Below are 16,666 nucleotides of genomic sequence, written 5' to 3'. Positions count from 1 at the left end.
AGTTATAAGATACCTTGAAAACAACAACAACAAAACGTGGTTAATACTACAGAAGTACATAGACATGGCACAAACTAAACACTTAAGAGTGAAAAATGTATTTGTAATTAAATAATACACGAACTTTTTGTTATATTGGCAGAGATCACAAAGCTTAGGAAATAAAAACAGTTACTGAATGTGAAGTGGGGACTCTTCAGGGAGAAGTTTTAGAAGCATTTGTTTAAAAAAATCAATCTCAAAAGAGCTATGTGTTTTTGAGTACTAACACCTAGAATTTCTGATTATTTTGTAAGATTTAATAAAAGAAAACTGTATTTTAGGTGCTGTTACACTATCAAACAGTAAGTGAACCTGCTACTATTAGAAGATTGTTGAGTGTCCTGCACAAAAGCACTGGTGAAGTGACAAAGAAAAAACCTAAGTAAGTCTTCTGAATACTTAATGATTATATTGAAAAAATGGGCTGAGTTTAAATTAAAGTGTGTTGTATCAAGCAAGTTCTATTATGAAGCAATAATATGTTTATAAGGACATTAAAAAAAATGCTTCCATTATTTTAGCTGGTTTCATGCTTAGATTTCAGAGTGCTTTATGAATTAAAAAATTGTTTCCACTTAGTGAGGAGTGAGGACCTGAGAAATAAAATGACTTCCATAAGATCAGTTGCAGAACTGAGAACGAATCCCAAATCACTAGCCCTGTGCTTAAAAGATATACCTATTTTTTACATTATCTCATTTCTTCTTATGAAATTGGTGTAATAGTGGAAATGGGTTACTGTGAATTCTGCTACATAGTCAGTCAGAATCAAACAGAACCACCTCATACAAGTTAACCTGTAGGAATGTCCCTTTTGTTATTTGAAAGCTGTATTTGGATAGAGATGTTATTGGCAAACAAATAATTAAAATAATCATTTTCCAGAAATGGCATGACTGAGATTTACTGAAAGATAATAGGATAGGGTTAGGGTTAGGGAAAGGTGTCTATAGAGTAATGGATTGGCTCCTAAGTTGGGGGGACTTGGGTTTGAAACAAGGCTGATTTCTGTTAGATGTGAAAGCTGGGAGTTAATGGGATAATTCATTTGTAAACAATTTGCTGGGTACTGTGGTGGGTGACATTCTGTAGAAGTTTTTAGAGAAAGGTCAGATGCCTTTTAGAAAGCTGTGCTCCAGGCAAGTGAGTTTTCAGTCTGGTGCCCTGGATTATACTTTAAATCAAGCTTGATCATCATATTTTGAGCTTTATAAGTTTATTTTTTTCCAATTACTCACTGTTCTCTTCTTCATTTGTATAGGTATACATTTGTAATATTTTTCTGCTCGTTTACTTTCAGGTTCCTTTCTAAAGGACAGAATGCTTTAATAGAACTAGAAACTCAAAGGCCAGTTGCTGTAGAGTTGTATAAAGATTTTAAAGAGCTTGGGAGGTTTATGTTACGCTATGGTGGTTCCACTATTGCTGCAGGAGTTATCACAGAGGTATGGTGTTGTTACAGTGGAGTTTCTATAATGTAAAGGAATGGTGTTTACTTTCATATAGCATTTAGTTTTTATGTTTGATTTTATGCCTTTTAGCCTAAAAATGGAATTTATTTCGCTGAAAAAGAGACAATGCTTTAGCAAGCTCCAAGGAAAATGCTAACTTCTGAAATTTATACTTTTTGTCCCCTCTCACCAGTTAAAAATAACACTGTTTTTAGTATCAGTCTTTCTGAAACTTAATTGACTGTATAAATATACTGGAAATAGATTTTCTTTTAAAATAAGAATAATAGATTTTTAAATAAGAACTATTGGCCATTTTTACTATGGCAAGTTTGTGTCTGTTAGCACTGAAGGTAGTTGTATGTTGTTATTCTTATCAATGCCTACAGACTTTTTCCAATCAAGTGTAAGTGAAGGCATGGGGTTAAATATACATGCTTTACTTTCTATTAAGAGCAGAAAAATACAAATGACCTTTATCTGACATTTTAAAAGTATTGCTGTGATCTTTGACTTAGAATTTAAGCTCCTAATTCTAGACCTGAGGGAGAGAAATTAAGAAATATTAACAAAGTTACGATACTGAGATGTGAAGCTGAGTGGCTTAATGTAAAAACTTGTTATTAGAGCTTGAAAATTTCTGGCTTCTCTCTGATCTACCAAAGGCTCTGTGAATTATGATGCTTTAATGGTATATGGTTGTAAATTGGATCCAGATTTAGGGCTTTGATCTTTTTGGTTAAATGTAACTTGAATTAAGTGAAGTTGTTTAGACCTATGATGTCCAGTATTTCTAGAATTGGGAACTACTAAACTCTTTGTTCTTTGAGTATTACTGTTTTAGTCCTTGTAATCTTTTTCCAGAGAATTTCAGAGCAAAAGGAATTTTTTTCTTTTTTTTTTTTCCCCATGAGTAATCACATTGGAAAAAGCTGTGATCATTTTACAGTTAGTACTTCATTTTTCACCATTTTTTTCTATTTGATTTTTAGATTAAAGAATGACAAAGGTGCCTGGACTTCCACAATCCAACCAAAATGCAATCAGATATCCAGACTTCTGTTTAAGAATCCAGTTACTTCAGCTGAAGGAACAAGTGCAATTTATTGGGGGGAAGAAGATGGTCACAAAAGTTAGTTTGAATTAGACTCCTGAGGGAACCTTTCATCAGTCTTTCCCACTGCATAACAAGATGCCAACTGACAAGAAATTGCTGGTGTTGCACTCACTGATCAGAAGAGTCCAAGTATTGCTCCATGTGGAATTTACCCGTTGCCTCATGGAAAAATATTAGAAAGTTGAACTGGGGGGGGAAAAAAAATGATGAATCATCATGACACAAACTTTTTCTAGACATAAATTGTTTACATATTTTCTTTGATCTGCTTTTTTTTTTGCTGCACATTAATTCAGTAAAGTAACTTTATTGGTCTAATATATTTTGAGGTTTGAGTTGAACGCATATTCAGGGTAAAACGAACTATTTACTTTGGGTTCAAGAGAATGGCATGTAGTGTTGTACCAGGATTTTTTTTCCTGTCCCTAAATTTATTTAAAAGAAAAAAGAAGTTTCTTTTGCTGTGTCGTAGAAGTTGTGCCAACTCTGGCTAATTTTATTTTTTAAAATGTAAGAAAATAAAATAACTTAGAGCATAATTTTTGACTCTTTGATCTTTATTTTATTTAAACACTTCTAAGTTATTATAAATTTTTCCTTGCTTTCTGTGATTCATAAGTTTGAACTTGCAAACTTAAAATGCAAAACGGACACGTGACTTCTCCATTCTGTGAAAATAATTTTCTCTCATATGTTGCTCTTTGGTGGAGCTACTGTGCACATGGATCTCTTTCACCCAGATGCGGTGTTTTTCTGTGGTGTTTAATCTTGGGATGTTGATGAAACCAGATTGTTTTGTTTACTGAAGCCTGTAGCTGACCAGAGGCTCCAGCTGGTTGATGAATAAATGGCCTATATTGGACAACAAAGCCGTATCAACTTTATTCAATCAAAATTTGTTTGTACCTTGGTTTACAAGAAATTTTAAGGCTTAGCAGTAGTCTAATGTTCAAAAGCTTTCTAGGTTTTTGAAACTAGCTCTTTTCTAGCTCTCTAAATTGAGATTTTGACAGTCTCCTGGTGATAATATAATGCTCTTTAGCACAGATGTAGCAGTTTGGTTAAAGGCAGAGAGCAAGGAGATGGCATGTGGTCTCAGAGCCATTTGGTAGTCTAAGTGTTCTCTCAAAGAAAGATGTATTTTAAATAGTTGTTACTGGGAAGTTAAGGCTTAACTTAGTTAACTTAGGCTTAACAAAGCTTAATTATATGTAACAGGTTTGTCTGTAGTAAAATATTTCCACTGGAATATTTAAGAAAGAAAACATGAAAGTAGGTGTCTTGTTGCCTGTCTAAAAAAAGTGAATTTCTGACAACATGCCACAGAGTGCTTGCACTGGGCAGGATCATGCTTCTCAATGATTGTGGTTCTTTTTTTAACTGAAGGGCCTCTCGTTTGTACTGCTTGGTTTGAGGATATTGGTAGAAAAAAGATAAGTTTCTTGAGTATAAAAACCATGGGAGAGCCATTGTTTTGGAGGTTACAAGGGCAGATACTGATGATGAAGCAAGCGAGCTGCAGACAAATTAGTCCAAGCCTTTTTGCTTATCGGTAGTAAGGAGCAGGTCCCTGGTGAGGTAATTAGGTCTGGAATTATTTTGTGCAGTTGTTGCAAAAGGAATTTCTGCAGACTGAAGCCTGAAAAACTGATAGAGGGAAAATTTTTCTTCAGCAATTTATTTCCTAAAGAGATAAATGAACTCTCCTCGTAGATATTAGCTGATTCTGCCTCCCTGCTTTAACTCTTGCAGCAAGGGGAAAGTAAGTCACAGAAATGGTCGTTTTTCCACCCTTTCCTCTTTGTTCCTGCTGCTGTTGCAGTAGTTCCCTCTGACTTGCAATTGAGCAATGCAGGGAGGGCAGAGAGAGAGGGGAGGAGTTCAGACTTGCAGTACAAATACGCGCTGAACTATGAATCTGAACTGGCACCTCTTAGGAAAAAAATCGCTGGTGAAGCAAGCTGCTAGCAATGGCTCACTCAGAGGGTCTGCTAGTGCTGGAAAACTTTATAGATGGCAAATTTGTTCCTTGTTCCTCCTACATAGATTCCTATAACCCATCCACAGGAGATGTCTATTGCAGGGTGCCAAACAGTGGCATAGAAGAGGTGAGTACTGTCCTAGTGCACAAAGAGATTAAAATGTGAAATGCATGTTGTGAGTGGGAGAGGTTGGAAAGCAGGAGATTGGAAAAATGATAAAGACTTTTAAGATTTAAATGAGTAAGATCTTGATTGTGTTGTAGCATTGTGTAATTGATTGCTGCTGCAGCAAATAGTTATTTTTATTATTTATTTTTACATTTTGCAATTAGAAACTTATAGACTGAGTTATAAACCAGCGTAAATCAAACAAGATTCAGTTCCTTCAGTAGAGCTGTTTCAAGGGGTGTCTTGCACGTAAGTTAACAGTAATGCTCAGACTGGCACTAAGTGTAAACACTGGAAGAGAGAGAAAAGAGTTATTGACCTCTTATAGAATAAACTTAGTGGCACTGTGCACAGGTAAATATGTTATGCCCTTTTGTCTTGATCATTTACAGTTGTCATTTAAAAGGATTGGGCATTCTGGCCCTTTCCCTGTGATATGGTAAAAAGCTTCAGACCTTTCTGGCTTGGATATTAGCAGCTGGGTATGAAATAAAGATGGTGAGGTGGCTGCACTGAGCATACATTTCCTCATGAAGCAGTCTGTCTTTTGCATCAGTGTGATGTTTCCTACTCCTGTGCTCTCTGGTGGGATGAATGTCCCTTGTATGTCAACGTAACGTTCATTGGGGTGCTGCAGCTTCACTGATGCCACTTTATAAAGGGCCTAGAAGTGCTTAGCATACTGCTTCAGTTTTGGCAGGGAGAAAAGCGACTAGAAAATGTTAGATGATGTAAAAGACTTGGAAAACATCAACAAGTAGTGTACAGTAACTTCATTTTTCCAAATGATTTTTTTTTTTTCTAAATGAAGTGCTATTTTTATGTATCTGTTTATTTGCATTTCAGTCCTGCAGACATTTCTTTGCTTCTTTCATCAGAAACCTTTGCACTGTAATTTCAATTGGGTAAATATTTGCTAGATGCCCATGACCAAGGGTTAAAGTGTAACAGGTTCAGTCTGCTAGAATACATCTGTGTAAGTTTGCTCCAGCCAGCCCAAACTGTGCCTGGAAAGACTTCTCTTTGATGTGCAGGTGCAAATCTTCCTGTTAATTCACTTGCAGAATCATAAAATTGAGAGAGACGTGAGAATGCCTGAACAACTTAACAAAATTAGGCTATTGACCATGATGTAGATATGGGAGAAGAGTTCAGATACGTGTGAGGAACAATGGCTTCTCTCTTCTCAGCTTTAGGGTCATGCTGTGCATAATGCTTGGGTTGTATGGAGTTGACAAGTCCTTTGCTCCTGCCTTTAGTCAGCTATATCAAAGACTGGGCTTTGCAAAGCTGGCATGCACTGATGACTAGTGGAATATGCTGCAGGAGAAAGTGAAGTCAAACTACTTAGAGGTTATCTGGAGACTGCAAAATAAGCATCAAGGTCCAGGTTCAGTGAAGAGCTTGATGCTGTTTTCTAACAAGGCTCAACGTCTTGGTGTTTTTGGTTGGTTTCATTGGAAACTTAAAACAGTGGAAACAAAAGGCAAACCTATTTCTGATATTGGAATTCAACACCAGGCTGACTGCAAGGACCTTTTCAGCCAATTTTTATCAAAAAATGCAGTGCAGGCTTGAGCAGGTGCCCTATATCCCCAAAAGACAAGATGGTGGGAGCTAATAGGACCTGGCAAAAATCTCTTCTAAAAAAAAGAAATCTCTCTTAAAAGAATCTTCATCTTTTCCATCATCCACTAGGAATGCAGGTGTTGTGTCACAAGGGCTATTTTACATGTTTTGGTATCAATCTTTTATGATAGCTCTGGATTGTGTATTCTTTGTGTGATTCTTGTGCAGAAGAGGAAAGCAGAAGGAAGTGTTTCAGACACAAATTCGTAGTTGAATTTTTATGCATGTCTTCTTCATGGCTCAACTTGTTTTTGCTATTTAAACTGTTTTAACCCTTGTTCCTTTTTACTACTTCTGTATTTATTCTGTATTAGGGAGACCTCAGAGCAGCCTTTCAGTATCTAAAGGGGGGCTATAAGAAAGGGAACAGACTCTTTAGCAGAGTCTCTTGTGATAAGTCAAGAGGAAATGGTTTCAAACTGAAAGAGGAGAGATTTAGACTGGGTATAAGGAAAAAAAAAATTACAGCAAGGGTGGCGAGATGCTGGCACGGGTTGCCTGGTGAGGTGGTGAAGCCCCATCCCTGGAGACATTCAGAGTGAGGCAGGAGGGGGCTCTGAGCAATTTAAATGTACTTGTCGGTGTTTTTTCCAGGGAAACTGGATCAGATGGTCATTAAGGGACACTTCCAACTCAAATGATTCTATGATCATCTTGTTTGTTTTCCTCTTGCTTTTTTAAACCAGCCCACTGACACTTCATTCCTTCCTTTGCCAATTTTCTGCTTGTCCATGAAGATGCAACCTCCTCTTCCTTCTAAACTTGCTGAAGGGTTAAAAATGCAGATGACTTGAACTTCATATCAGCCTTCCTAGGGCACAGCAGCACCAAGGGGTACAGGCAACAAAAGCGGGAACAGATGAGAAGCAGCACCACAATGGCACCTAATGACGAGAGGGTGGAAGAACAAGTAACTTAATGGAGGTGGTTTTGTTTCATAGGGGATGAATCTTTTCAGGGTAGGTGCCCTCCTCCCCCAGCTCACTCAAGAAGCTGCAGTTCCCCTTTCCCATACCTGCTTTGGCCTTCCTCCAGCTGTTTTGTTGTTGAACTCTGCGAAAAGGCCAGAGTCTGGGTGTGACTTTGTGAGCTGGTTTATTTTCCACTGGCCTCCATACCACTATCACCCTGTCCTTCAAGCTCTGACCCTCATTTCAGGAGACTGTAAATTCTCTTGTGAATGCAGGGGCGGGAGGGGGAAGGAAAAAGAAGGAAACAGGATTTCCCTGTGTTTGAACTTCTGTGTGCTCTTTTGTAAAAACATCATTGGAGTGTTGATAAATTACTTTATGCTTTTTGTAACACCCATCATTATCTGAAGGAGCAAATTTGAAAATCAATTATGTGGAATTGATAGAAAGAAATCCTCAGTGATTGCACAGGAGCCAGCGCTGTGACAGCACAAGTAGAGCTGGAATCATTTGCTTTATGTTCCATCAACATTTTTCTAGTTATTGACTTGGGTACATTTCCCAGAGCTGAAGAAATTTTTGAGCAAAAATAATGGGAAGACAACCAAGATGGCTTTGGCTAAAAGCCCACCTTGGTGCACAGGTTAGACAATACAACCAATTAAATGATACATAAGAAAAAATGAGAAATAATGCTGTTAACTAAAATATAGAAATGTGTTGCTAACCACCCTAGTAATCTTGAGAGACTGGTGAACAGCATCCAGAAGGAACTGATTATCAATCAATAGACCCAGGTAATTTTCCTTCAGGTGTCTGGAGGAAGAGATTGATGGAGGAGAGATCCTTCTATTTAATTTTAATCCTTTGAAGCTTAGTCTGCTTTTAGAAAAGTGCTGGTATTCTGCAAGTGTTCAGAAATGTCAGGCTGAAGGACCATGCAGAAGTTATGTGCGTCTCAGGCAAAATGCTGGTGAAACAGGTATGCATCAATATAAACACGTATAATGATTTTTTAATATCTGTGGACTTAGTTAGGTAGCTGCAATCTAGTAAGACTTATTTTTTTTCCTCTGAGCAGCTCTTTTGTATACATATTCTCAATCCTTGCTTGAATGAACTGGGGGAGATGAGAGAGGAAGTCAAAGGTTAGTGGACCCCGCAGTCTATTCCTTCCCAGACCCATTATTTTAATCACTGATGCCCTTTCTGGCATGACCAAACTGTAGGCATTAGGCTGAACTGCATTTGTTCTGGGAGATTTTTGCACTTGCACTTCTCCTCATGAGAAACAAGTTTCTGCATGGGCTGGACCAGTGGCATTTGCTAGCACTGATTGATTTGTCTAGCATTTCCTCCAGGCCTGGAGCGTTGCCCACCCATTGAGAAGAAATGCAAGAGGTACAGTGAAATTCCATATCAAGTACAGAAACTATCAATAGTATTTCTTGAATTAAAGGATGGTGTTTTGAGAAGATGAAAATGAAGAAGTCATATCTCTGGAGAGATTCAGTGATTCCAAAAACGTGATTTGAATTATTATCTCTCAAATGTAAGCAGGTCTGCTGATCATTTGACATCCTTTCTGAGGTGTTTCATTAATGTTTACCATTGATCTTTTGCATTTTTTAGGTGGAAGCTGCAGTCAGAGCAGCCAAAGACGCATTCCCAATTTGGTCCTCAAAAAGCCCAGCGGAAAGATCTCAGATCTTGAACAAATTGGCAGACCTGATTGAACATGACCTGGAAGCATTTGCCCAAGCAGAGTCAAAGGATCAGGGTAAAAATCTAAACTATTGATGTCAAATATAGTGTCTTGATGTGTATTCGAATGGAAGATACGATCAAGATATTTGGTATATGTGAGCTTTTGGCGCAGTGGTATTTAGATGAGCTATTTTCTGCCCCTGATATCACAGCAGTTTGTTTGATTTTGTTTCAGGCAAAACGATTACGTTTGCTAGAACTGTGGACATCCCTCGGGTAGTATACAACTTCCGATTCTTTGCCTCTTCCATCCTTCATCACACGACAGAGTGCACCGAGATGGCAAGCATCGGCTGTGTGCATTACACCTCACGGACACCTGTGGGAGTTGGTACAGTGTTCCTGCAGCATGGAAAACTGGGCAGTGCCTGAGGAGTTTTTCCAAACCTAGCATTTATTTTTCCTTGGTCATGTCATGTACTACATGGCTTGCTAAATCACGATAAACTTCACTTGAATTCACTTATGCTGTTTTTCCTTAGAAAGAACGTTTATATGATGCCTTAAAATGTGCCTAGAATCGCAGAAGAATAATTTAGTCCAACGCAGGGTCCACATAGGACCGCCCCAAATCCAAACCCTATTCTGAGAGCACTTTCCGAATGCTCCTTTGAACTCCAGCAGCATGGGGCCATGGCCAATGCCCTGGGCAGCCTGTTGCATGCTCACCACCGCCCTCTGGTGAAGAACTTCTCCCTGACACCAGGCATCAATTTACCTAAGACCAAGCAGCAGCAGCTCACAGATCAGCATTTTGGCTGAAGCACCCAGCTGCATTTTAGCAGGGGAATTGCTGAACTGTGCCACTAGATGCTGCTCTCGGTTCAGATATAAAACAACTGTGCTGAATTTATAAGAGATGGAGTCGTAAGGATGCAACTATTATATAGTTCATACCATTATGCATAAATGCTTCGAATTCAAGCCTGAATTATTAAAAAAGATAAAATTGGGTTAGTGGACCTTTTTAAAAGTTTTTATGACCAATGGAGATCATGAGTACTTCTGATAAAATTACTGACAGAAGTTCTTCAAGGTCCAAAGCTCCATTCCTACATGTGATGCATCAAGCAGCAAGAAATTCTGTGCCTTTTGAAACAGTTACATCTAACAATTACAGATTTCTTTTTGCCGTTTGCAATCAATATGTAAAGGAAAAGCATTATTAAAGACAGTTATTGAAAACAAAACAAAACAAAACAACCCAAACAAACAACTAGTAATTCAGCAATTTGTCAAAATAGCAGCTTTTTTTTTTTTTTTTTTTTTTTTTTTTGTGGAAACAGAAAAATATGCATTGTGTGCTATGCATGCTCTTTTTAATACTAAAATTGGGAAGAAATCTCTAGACAGTATCATAAAGCAAGTGATCTGGGCTAACTGAGGTTACTTTGGATTGCTGACACAGAAAATTACCACAGAGCAGTTGATGTGAACGGTTTTTATGGCTAGCCTTGACTCAGTGTTCCTAGAAAACCATGAAAAGCATGCTGTGAATATAAGCTTCTGCTCCAGAGAAGCTGTGAAACTCAGTGTCCAGCAGGTCAGCTTTAGCATTGTTTGTGCAGATCTTTTAAAATGATCTGCCTTTGAAGAAGACTTCTAGCTGCAAATTCTTGTTCAGTTGTCTAGAAATACAAACCATAGCCAAATTCCCTTCCAAAATCTGAACTGATATGTAAATGCTGAAGAGAGGATTGAGTTTTGTATCCCAGTGAACTGTGCTCCTGTCTTTTGTGGTTTTCTCTTGCAGCTGGTTTAATCAGTCCTTGGAATTTGCCACTTTATTTGTTGACCTGGAAAATAGCTCCTGCCATTGCATGTGGAAATACCGTAGTTGCCAAGCCAAGTGAGATGACATCTGTCACAACATGGATGATGTGCAAACTCTTGGAGAAAGCAGGTAAATCCCTGAGTGTATTAGGAGGATGAATGGGGTGGACTTGCTGCAACATTTTCATTGCAGAAATCAGAATGCTCAAAAAACTTGGGTGAGATGTTTATTGTAAATGAATTTACTAGAGAGTGAAAAGCTCTCCTTGTGACCATACTATTCCATCTCCCTAACTTCAGCTATTTCCCTGTTTGATTTTTTTCACTGTCTCCTTATGAAAAGTCTTCCTGTATTTCTCTCCCCATTCCTGCCCTCCCTGTGGGGGTTTCCTATGTCCACAATGCCAGCAAAGGAATCATGAAAGCATAAAAGAGTGAGATCCAGTTCTTGTTCCATTTGGAAAATGAGAAGATAACTGTTTTTTCCCTGTTACTGAATGACTGAAAACTGGATCACTGATGGTGGATGTTGGGCAAGACTGATGGATGGGTAGAATTGGTTTTATTGTTTAACCTGTGACCGTGCTACCTAAGTTGAGGGTCCCTCTTTGTCTCTAGTGATTTTCTAAGCCCAGAGATAAAATGTTGATAACTGAAACCTGCAGAGCAAGAGGAGGGTGTGCTCACTTTGTGCCTCTCTTTCCATGAGGGATGCCACACGGGGTGGTGAATGTGGTGTTTGGGACAGGCACCAAGACAGGAGAAGCCCTCGTCTGCCATCCTGACGTGCCCCTCATCTCCTTCACGGGAAGCACACTCACAGCCCAGCGGATCACGGAGAAGAGCGCTCCGCACTGCAAAAAGCTTTCTCTGGAGCTGGGAGGCAAAAACCCTGCAATCATCTTCGATGATGCCGACTTGAGCCAATGCATCCCAACAACTCTGCGGTCCAGCTTTGCCAACCAGGTGCCTCTTGCCTCTGTACTGTGTGCTTGCAGCAGGAGGTGTGCATATGTTAGTGAAGGCACACATGTCCGTACCTTTGATTCCAAATCCTAAACTGACAAGGTCTATTTTTAGGCTCTGTGTAGTGAACGAACTACAAGTAGAAAAAATATGAGAATATGCACGTTATTCCAGAGTCAGGGAAGTAAAATAAGAAAGTGCTCTTTCTATAGCTCTCCATCAGATGTTAGGAAAAAAAAAAGTATCCTTATCCCTCTTACAATAAATGTATCCTTTATTTCTCCAGGAAGCAATTGCTTTAAATTCCTCCTTGCAATTAAGTGGAAAACTTGATTTGCTGAAAATAAATTAGAAAATTCCCTGTAAATTCTATCACTGTTCCCATCCTTAGGAGAGATTGCCAAAGCCATGAAACTATATCAGGACAAGGGTTCAGAAAAATAGCATGGCATCAGCATGGCATTTTAAGGAAATGAAGAGAGGCATCAGTCCAAAATGGAAATCTTATTTCCTATGAAAAATGTTGGAGAAGGTAGAGTGTTATTAATGAAAAAACCCCAAATTTGCTAACATTAGTGAATGACTGCTCAACACTGTTGTTACTGTATTGTCTTCTCTCTTCCTTTTGATCTGGGAAAAATCCTGCTTTGCTGTGTAGGTGAATGTTGTTTCCACTCCCCAGGATGCAGGGGCACAACTCTCATCCTGGGAAGCAGGTCCTAATGCTGGTGAGTAATACAATGTAATATGAACTGATTTTTTTGTTTTGTTTTGGTAGGGTGAGATCTGCCTTTGCACCTCCAGGATCTTTGTTCAGAGGGGGATATACAATGAGTTTGTGAAGAGGTTTGTAGCGGAGACTAAGAAGTGGAAGGTTGGGAACCCCTCAGATCCTTCTGTCGACATGGGAGCACTAATAAGTAAAGAACATCTAGAAAAGGTAGTATTACATGAGGTTTATCTGATCTTATCTTTTGTTGAGTTACAAAAAATGTTTTTACATGTATATGCTGGGTGGGATTAAGATTCAAAGCCATTATAAGGTTTTCATTAGGTAAAGTTTCTGTTGCCTGTGGCTTGGGATCACATGATTTCTCTGGAAGAATCAACTCCATGCAGGAAATAATTTAAAAAGCTATTTTTTCTCATTTGAAGTGGAAAAATTCAAAATCCTGAATTTATGCTGACTAATTTTATAGCTTAACAACATTTTCACTTATGTTAGTATTGCATTTGCTGAGATCATTTATTTGCCTATTAAGAAAATCAACTGAGGTAAAAATCTTATTTTTATGTCTCAGCATACTCTGCTAGCAGGAATTTGAAATGGCATGAGTGTAGGTTACAGCTGAGACAATGCACAGTGATGTCTGCTTCAATGACTTTTTGTGGTCTCAGCCACAGTTCAAGAGGGCAGACGCTTGGACCCCAAAACTGATACAATCAGTGTAAACAAGAAGCAACCGGAAAACCACAAACTGAGGGAGAAAGCCAACCCTCTGTCATGCTTCTTGAGGCCTCAGCAAGTTCTTGAGCCTGTTCCTATTGTAGAGTGGTAGAAACACCCGCTGCTTGAGGTCATCTTGGGCACGATAGAGGACTTCTGTATCTAGAATACAAAAGTGCTTAAAAAAACAGTGAGAAAGAAGCACAGTACTATCTCTGTGGTATTTCTATAGAAAGAGAAACAGAACAAAGATTCTGGACCAGCAGAAGTTCCAACAGCATGTTCTATGTATAGCATATGATAGCAGAAGCCATGGGAGCAGTTTTAATTACTTATTGATGAGATTTCCTATAGTCTTCATGGCTTCATCATCCTAGTGCCATGTAAACATTCACCAAGCCTGCCCATGGGGCAGGAAAATGTTACTGATCCCCTGAAGTAATGAGTGAACCATGGCATGGAAGATATGTCAAATTGACCAAGCTACTGGAAAAAGGGAGGAGTGCTTTTGGACCACTTGTGATTTTACCACGGGTCCTGCTATTTTGAGATTGATTACTAGCAAGGGTCAATAGTGAAGCCTGCTAGGCTTTTTATAGAAATGGATCAAAAGCTGGGGAATACCCTTCTGCCATTAGAAGGGAAGTAAGAGCAGTGTGATGCTGTTGGAGGTATTCCTGGACTCCTGAGGATTTATCCAGACTGGAGAAGTGAGCTCTCTGAATGTTGTCCTTTAGAAATGATATTTTGCTGCTTTTTCCTTAGGTGAGAAGCTATGTGAAGAAAGCAAAGGCTGAAGGAGCCAGAATCCTGTGTGGAGAGGGAGTGGATTCCTTGGCTCTCCCAGCTGGCAACCAGAAAGGCTATTTCATGTTGCCCACCATTATTACCGAAATCAAAGATGAATCTTGCTGCATGCAAGAAGAGATTTTTGGTCCTGTGACATGTGTGGTAGCATTTGATACAGAAGATGAAGTGATCGAAAGAGCCAATGGTGTGAAATATGGCCTTGGAGCCACTGTGTGGTCCAGCAACGTGGGACGCGTTCATCGAGTGTCACGAAGGCTGCAGTCTGGCATGGTGTGGACCAACTGCTGGCTTGTTAGAGATCTGAACCTGCCATTTGGTGGAGTGAAAGCCTCAGGTATAGGAAGGGAGGGAGCAAAGGATTCTTATGAGTTCTTTACTGAAGTCAAAACCATCACAATAAAGCACTGAAATAAATAAATTGAAAAATGTCAGGGTAAAATAAATTACTAATTTGTGTTACCTGTATGGGAACTGCTGAGTCACAGCCTGAAACTCTGATTAATCACCTGAGGCAAGCAATGAGTCAGCCAGAGGAGCACAGGTGAAGGCAATTCACCTGTGCTGCCGGAAGGGGTGGAGCCAGGCTGCACCCCTCCTGGACCTATTTAAGAGCTGGCTATCAGAGGGGAAGGATCTCTTCTGGGGATCCCCTCTTTTGGTGTCTTCTGGTGAGCTCAGCCGAAGGGTAAGCTCTTCCACTTATTCTCTTTCTGTTATCGTTGTCTGCTTTGCCTTACTCTCTTGATTATATTGCGATTATAACATCTTGATATCTATTGATTATACACAAATATATTGTGATTATAACATCTTGGTTATACAGTTACCTTAAATTAAATGGCTTTCTGGGATACAGACTGATTTGAGTCCATCTTTTCCTTGGACGTCTGTCTGTCAAGAAACGTCAATGACAGCTGCAAACACACACTCCAGATGCTAATATTGAATGTAGTCTTTCATTACATGAGATGATTGGTGTGATCTCCACAATTAACCTATTCTAAATCAGATTGCTTGTGTATCTTACTGTCATGCATGATTTTTTTAGAGTATTCTGGTCTCAAAAATCTGCTTTATGGAGAAAGACTGGAGAAAAAATGATGTACAACTGTACATGTAGTTGCTGAGTCACTGTGAGGGACAAGATAGAAGTACACTGAGAAGTTGATATAGTAATGAGAATCAGCCTATTTCCATTATAAGTATTCCATTAAGTTCTATGTACCAATTCGTTTTATGCTTCATCGATGTCAGCCAAGGACTGATGCTATAGCACACTACATGCCTGAGGCAATACCTTTTATCCCTTAAGTGAACTAGGGGGTCATGAGATTCTCATGATATATAGAGGCAATAAGCATTTTAATTATTGCATGGTTTACTTTATGTCGCTGAAACATCCTGACACTTGTTCCCTAACTGTTCTGAAATTACAGCCTTTTGTCACTTCTAGGACTCAGTGATTATGTTTTTCACATTCTTGAACACTTGTCCAGAACAGAGATTATTCTTCATTAGGAGGGGCTGGAAGTGACTTTTAAGAGAACTAGCAGTTGGAATGATAGGCTTAGTATTCTGAAGAAGCACTAAGGTTCCATTTTACAGCTCTGTTTAGGCATTTTCATGACCATGTGATGGCAGTAGAACACCTGCTTTGTTTTTTAAACCCTCAGTCACACATTTTGCTAGGCTGTGGATGAACCACTGTATTAGTGCATGTGTTACTCTGCTTTTGTTTTATTTACAAATCCTTTTTGAAAGAGCAAAAGAAACTTTGAAATGCTTCATTAGTTTGGGGGGCAGGAATTTTCAGCAAGAGCAGATCGGTTTTAAACAATTTGTAAGTCTAGGTGGATTCTTTCCCCCACCTAAATGTGGTCTGGGGTCAGTTTTAATGAGCTGATTTTTTCACTCAGGAGTTAATTTTGGCTTGGAGTTAGATAAAATAGGAGATTTCCATGTATATATTTAATATACAGGAGATAAAAACTTGTGTATTATTTGTGTGTTTCTGGCTCAAGATGTCTTACAGTGAGGTGAAATATACGCTTACAGTGAATGTGGGAGTGGTGGCTTTGTGTTCAGCATAACTGTGTGGGTTCCCTGCGGTGAACTCTTGGAGTGCCCCATTTGATCATCCCTATGGCCAACAACGCAGAGTGGTAAGGCAGGCCTGCTGGTGCTTACATGCTAAATTTTAAGAACTTTCCTATATTTTCTTTATTCAGACTGACTTCTAGCATAGCAAGCTGTGTGCCTGCCTCTCTTCTGTCCTACAAAGTTGCCGAAGAATTTTGTCTTGCAGATGATGAAAGCCACATCTGCAGCTGCTCTGCTTCAGGGTTTGTACTTTCAGTCCCAGAGGGCAGTGGGAAGAATATCCCAAAGGACAAGGCAGGCGCATCCCAAGCACACGTCTGACAGGCTTGTGGAGCTGGCCGTGCTGCCTGACCTGGAATTTTCCAACCCAGCAGTAAAGCTTTTTTTTTTTTCTTTTTTTTTTTTTTTTTTTTGACGCACTGCCCTGGCTTGTGTGTGGAATCACGTGGCCATTGTGAGGATTTGTTTAATTACTGTTATGTAAAGCCTGAACAGTTCCTCCA

The 16,666-nt window shown here is 39.2% G+C and overlaps 2 protein-coding genes across 4 annotated transcripts in view; both read left to right on the top strand.

Annotated features, from left to right (window-relative positions):
• Positions 1-3,020, top strand: part of HBS1L (HBS1 like translational GTPase) — a 64,536-nt gene extending 61,516 nt beyond the window's left edge. For all 3 annotated transcript variants that reach the window (XM_048936738.1, XM_048936735.1, XM_048936736.1), the window contains 3 exons: positions 324-424; positions 1,343-1,487; positions 2,486-3,020. In XM_048936738.1, coding sequence (XP_048792695.1) covers positions 324-424; positions 1,343-1,487; positions 2,486-2,497 — 258 coding nt within the window. In that variant the 3' untranslated portion in view covers positions 2,498-3,020. The remainder of the gene's footprint in view (positions 1-323; positions 425-1,342; positions 1,488-2,485) is intronic.
• A 1,497-nt stretch (positions 3,021-4,517) lies between these two features.
• ALDH8A1 (aldehyde dehydrogenase 8 family member A1) lies at positions 4,518-16,225 on the top strand. Its single transcript, XM_048936742.1, has 7 exons — positions 4,518-4,718; positions 8,933-9,080; positions 9,243-9,398; positions 10,821-10,970; positions 11,550-11,806; positions 12,585-12,746; positions 14,019-16,225. Exons 1-7 carry the CDS (start codon positions 4,581-4,583, stop codon positions 14,469-14,471), a joined length of 1,464 nt encoding a protein of 487 aa, XP_048792699.1. The 5' UTR covers positions 4,518-4,580; the 3' UTR covers positions 14,472-16,225.
• The last annotated feature ends 441 nt before the right edge of the window (positions 16,226-16,666 follow it).

Source organism: Lagopus muta, chromosome 2 (genome assembly GCF_023343835.1).
Source record: "Lagopus muta isolate bLagMut1 chromosome 2, bLagMut1 primary, whole genome shotgun sequence".
Classification (NCBI taxonomy): domain Eukaryota; kingdom Metazoa; phylum Chordata; class Aves; order Galliformes; family Phasianidae; genus Lagopus; species Lagopus muta.
The sequence above is the reverse complement of the archived record's forward strand: the minus strand, read 5'-3'. Positions and strand labels throughout refer to the sequence as shown.

Excerpts from the sequence above, each read along its gene's own strand:
- ALDH8A1 (XM_048936742.1), top strand. The coding sequence starts at position 4,581 with ATGGCTCACTCAGAGGGTCTGCTAGTGCTGGAAAACTTTATAGATGGC. Across the intron at positions 4,719-8,932 it reads CAAACAGTGGCATAGAAGAG|GTGGAAGCTGCAGTCAGAGC; the intron begins GTGAGTACTGTC and ends TGCATTTTTTAG. Across the intron at positions 9,399-10,820 it reads ACGGACACCTGTGGGAGTTG|CTGGTTTAATCAGTCCTTGG; the intron begins GTACAGTGTTCC and ends TTTCTCTTGCAG.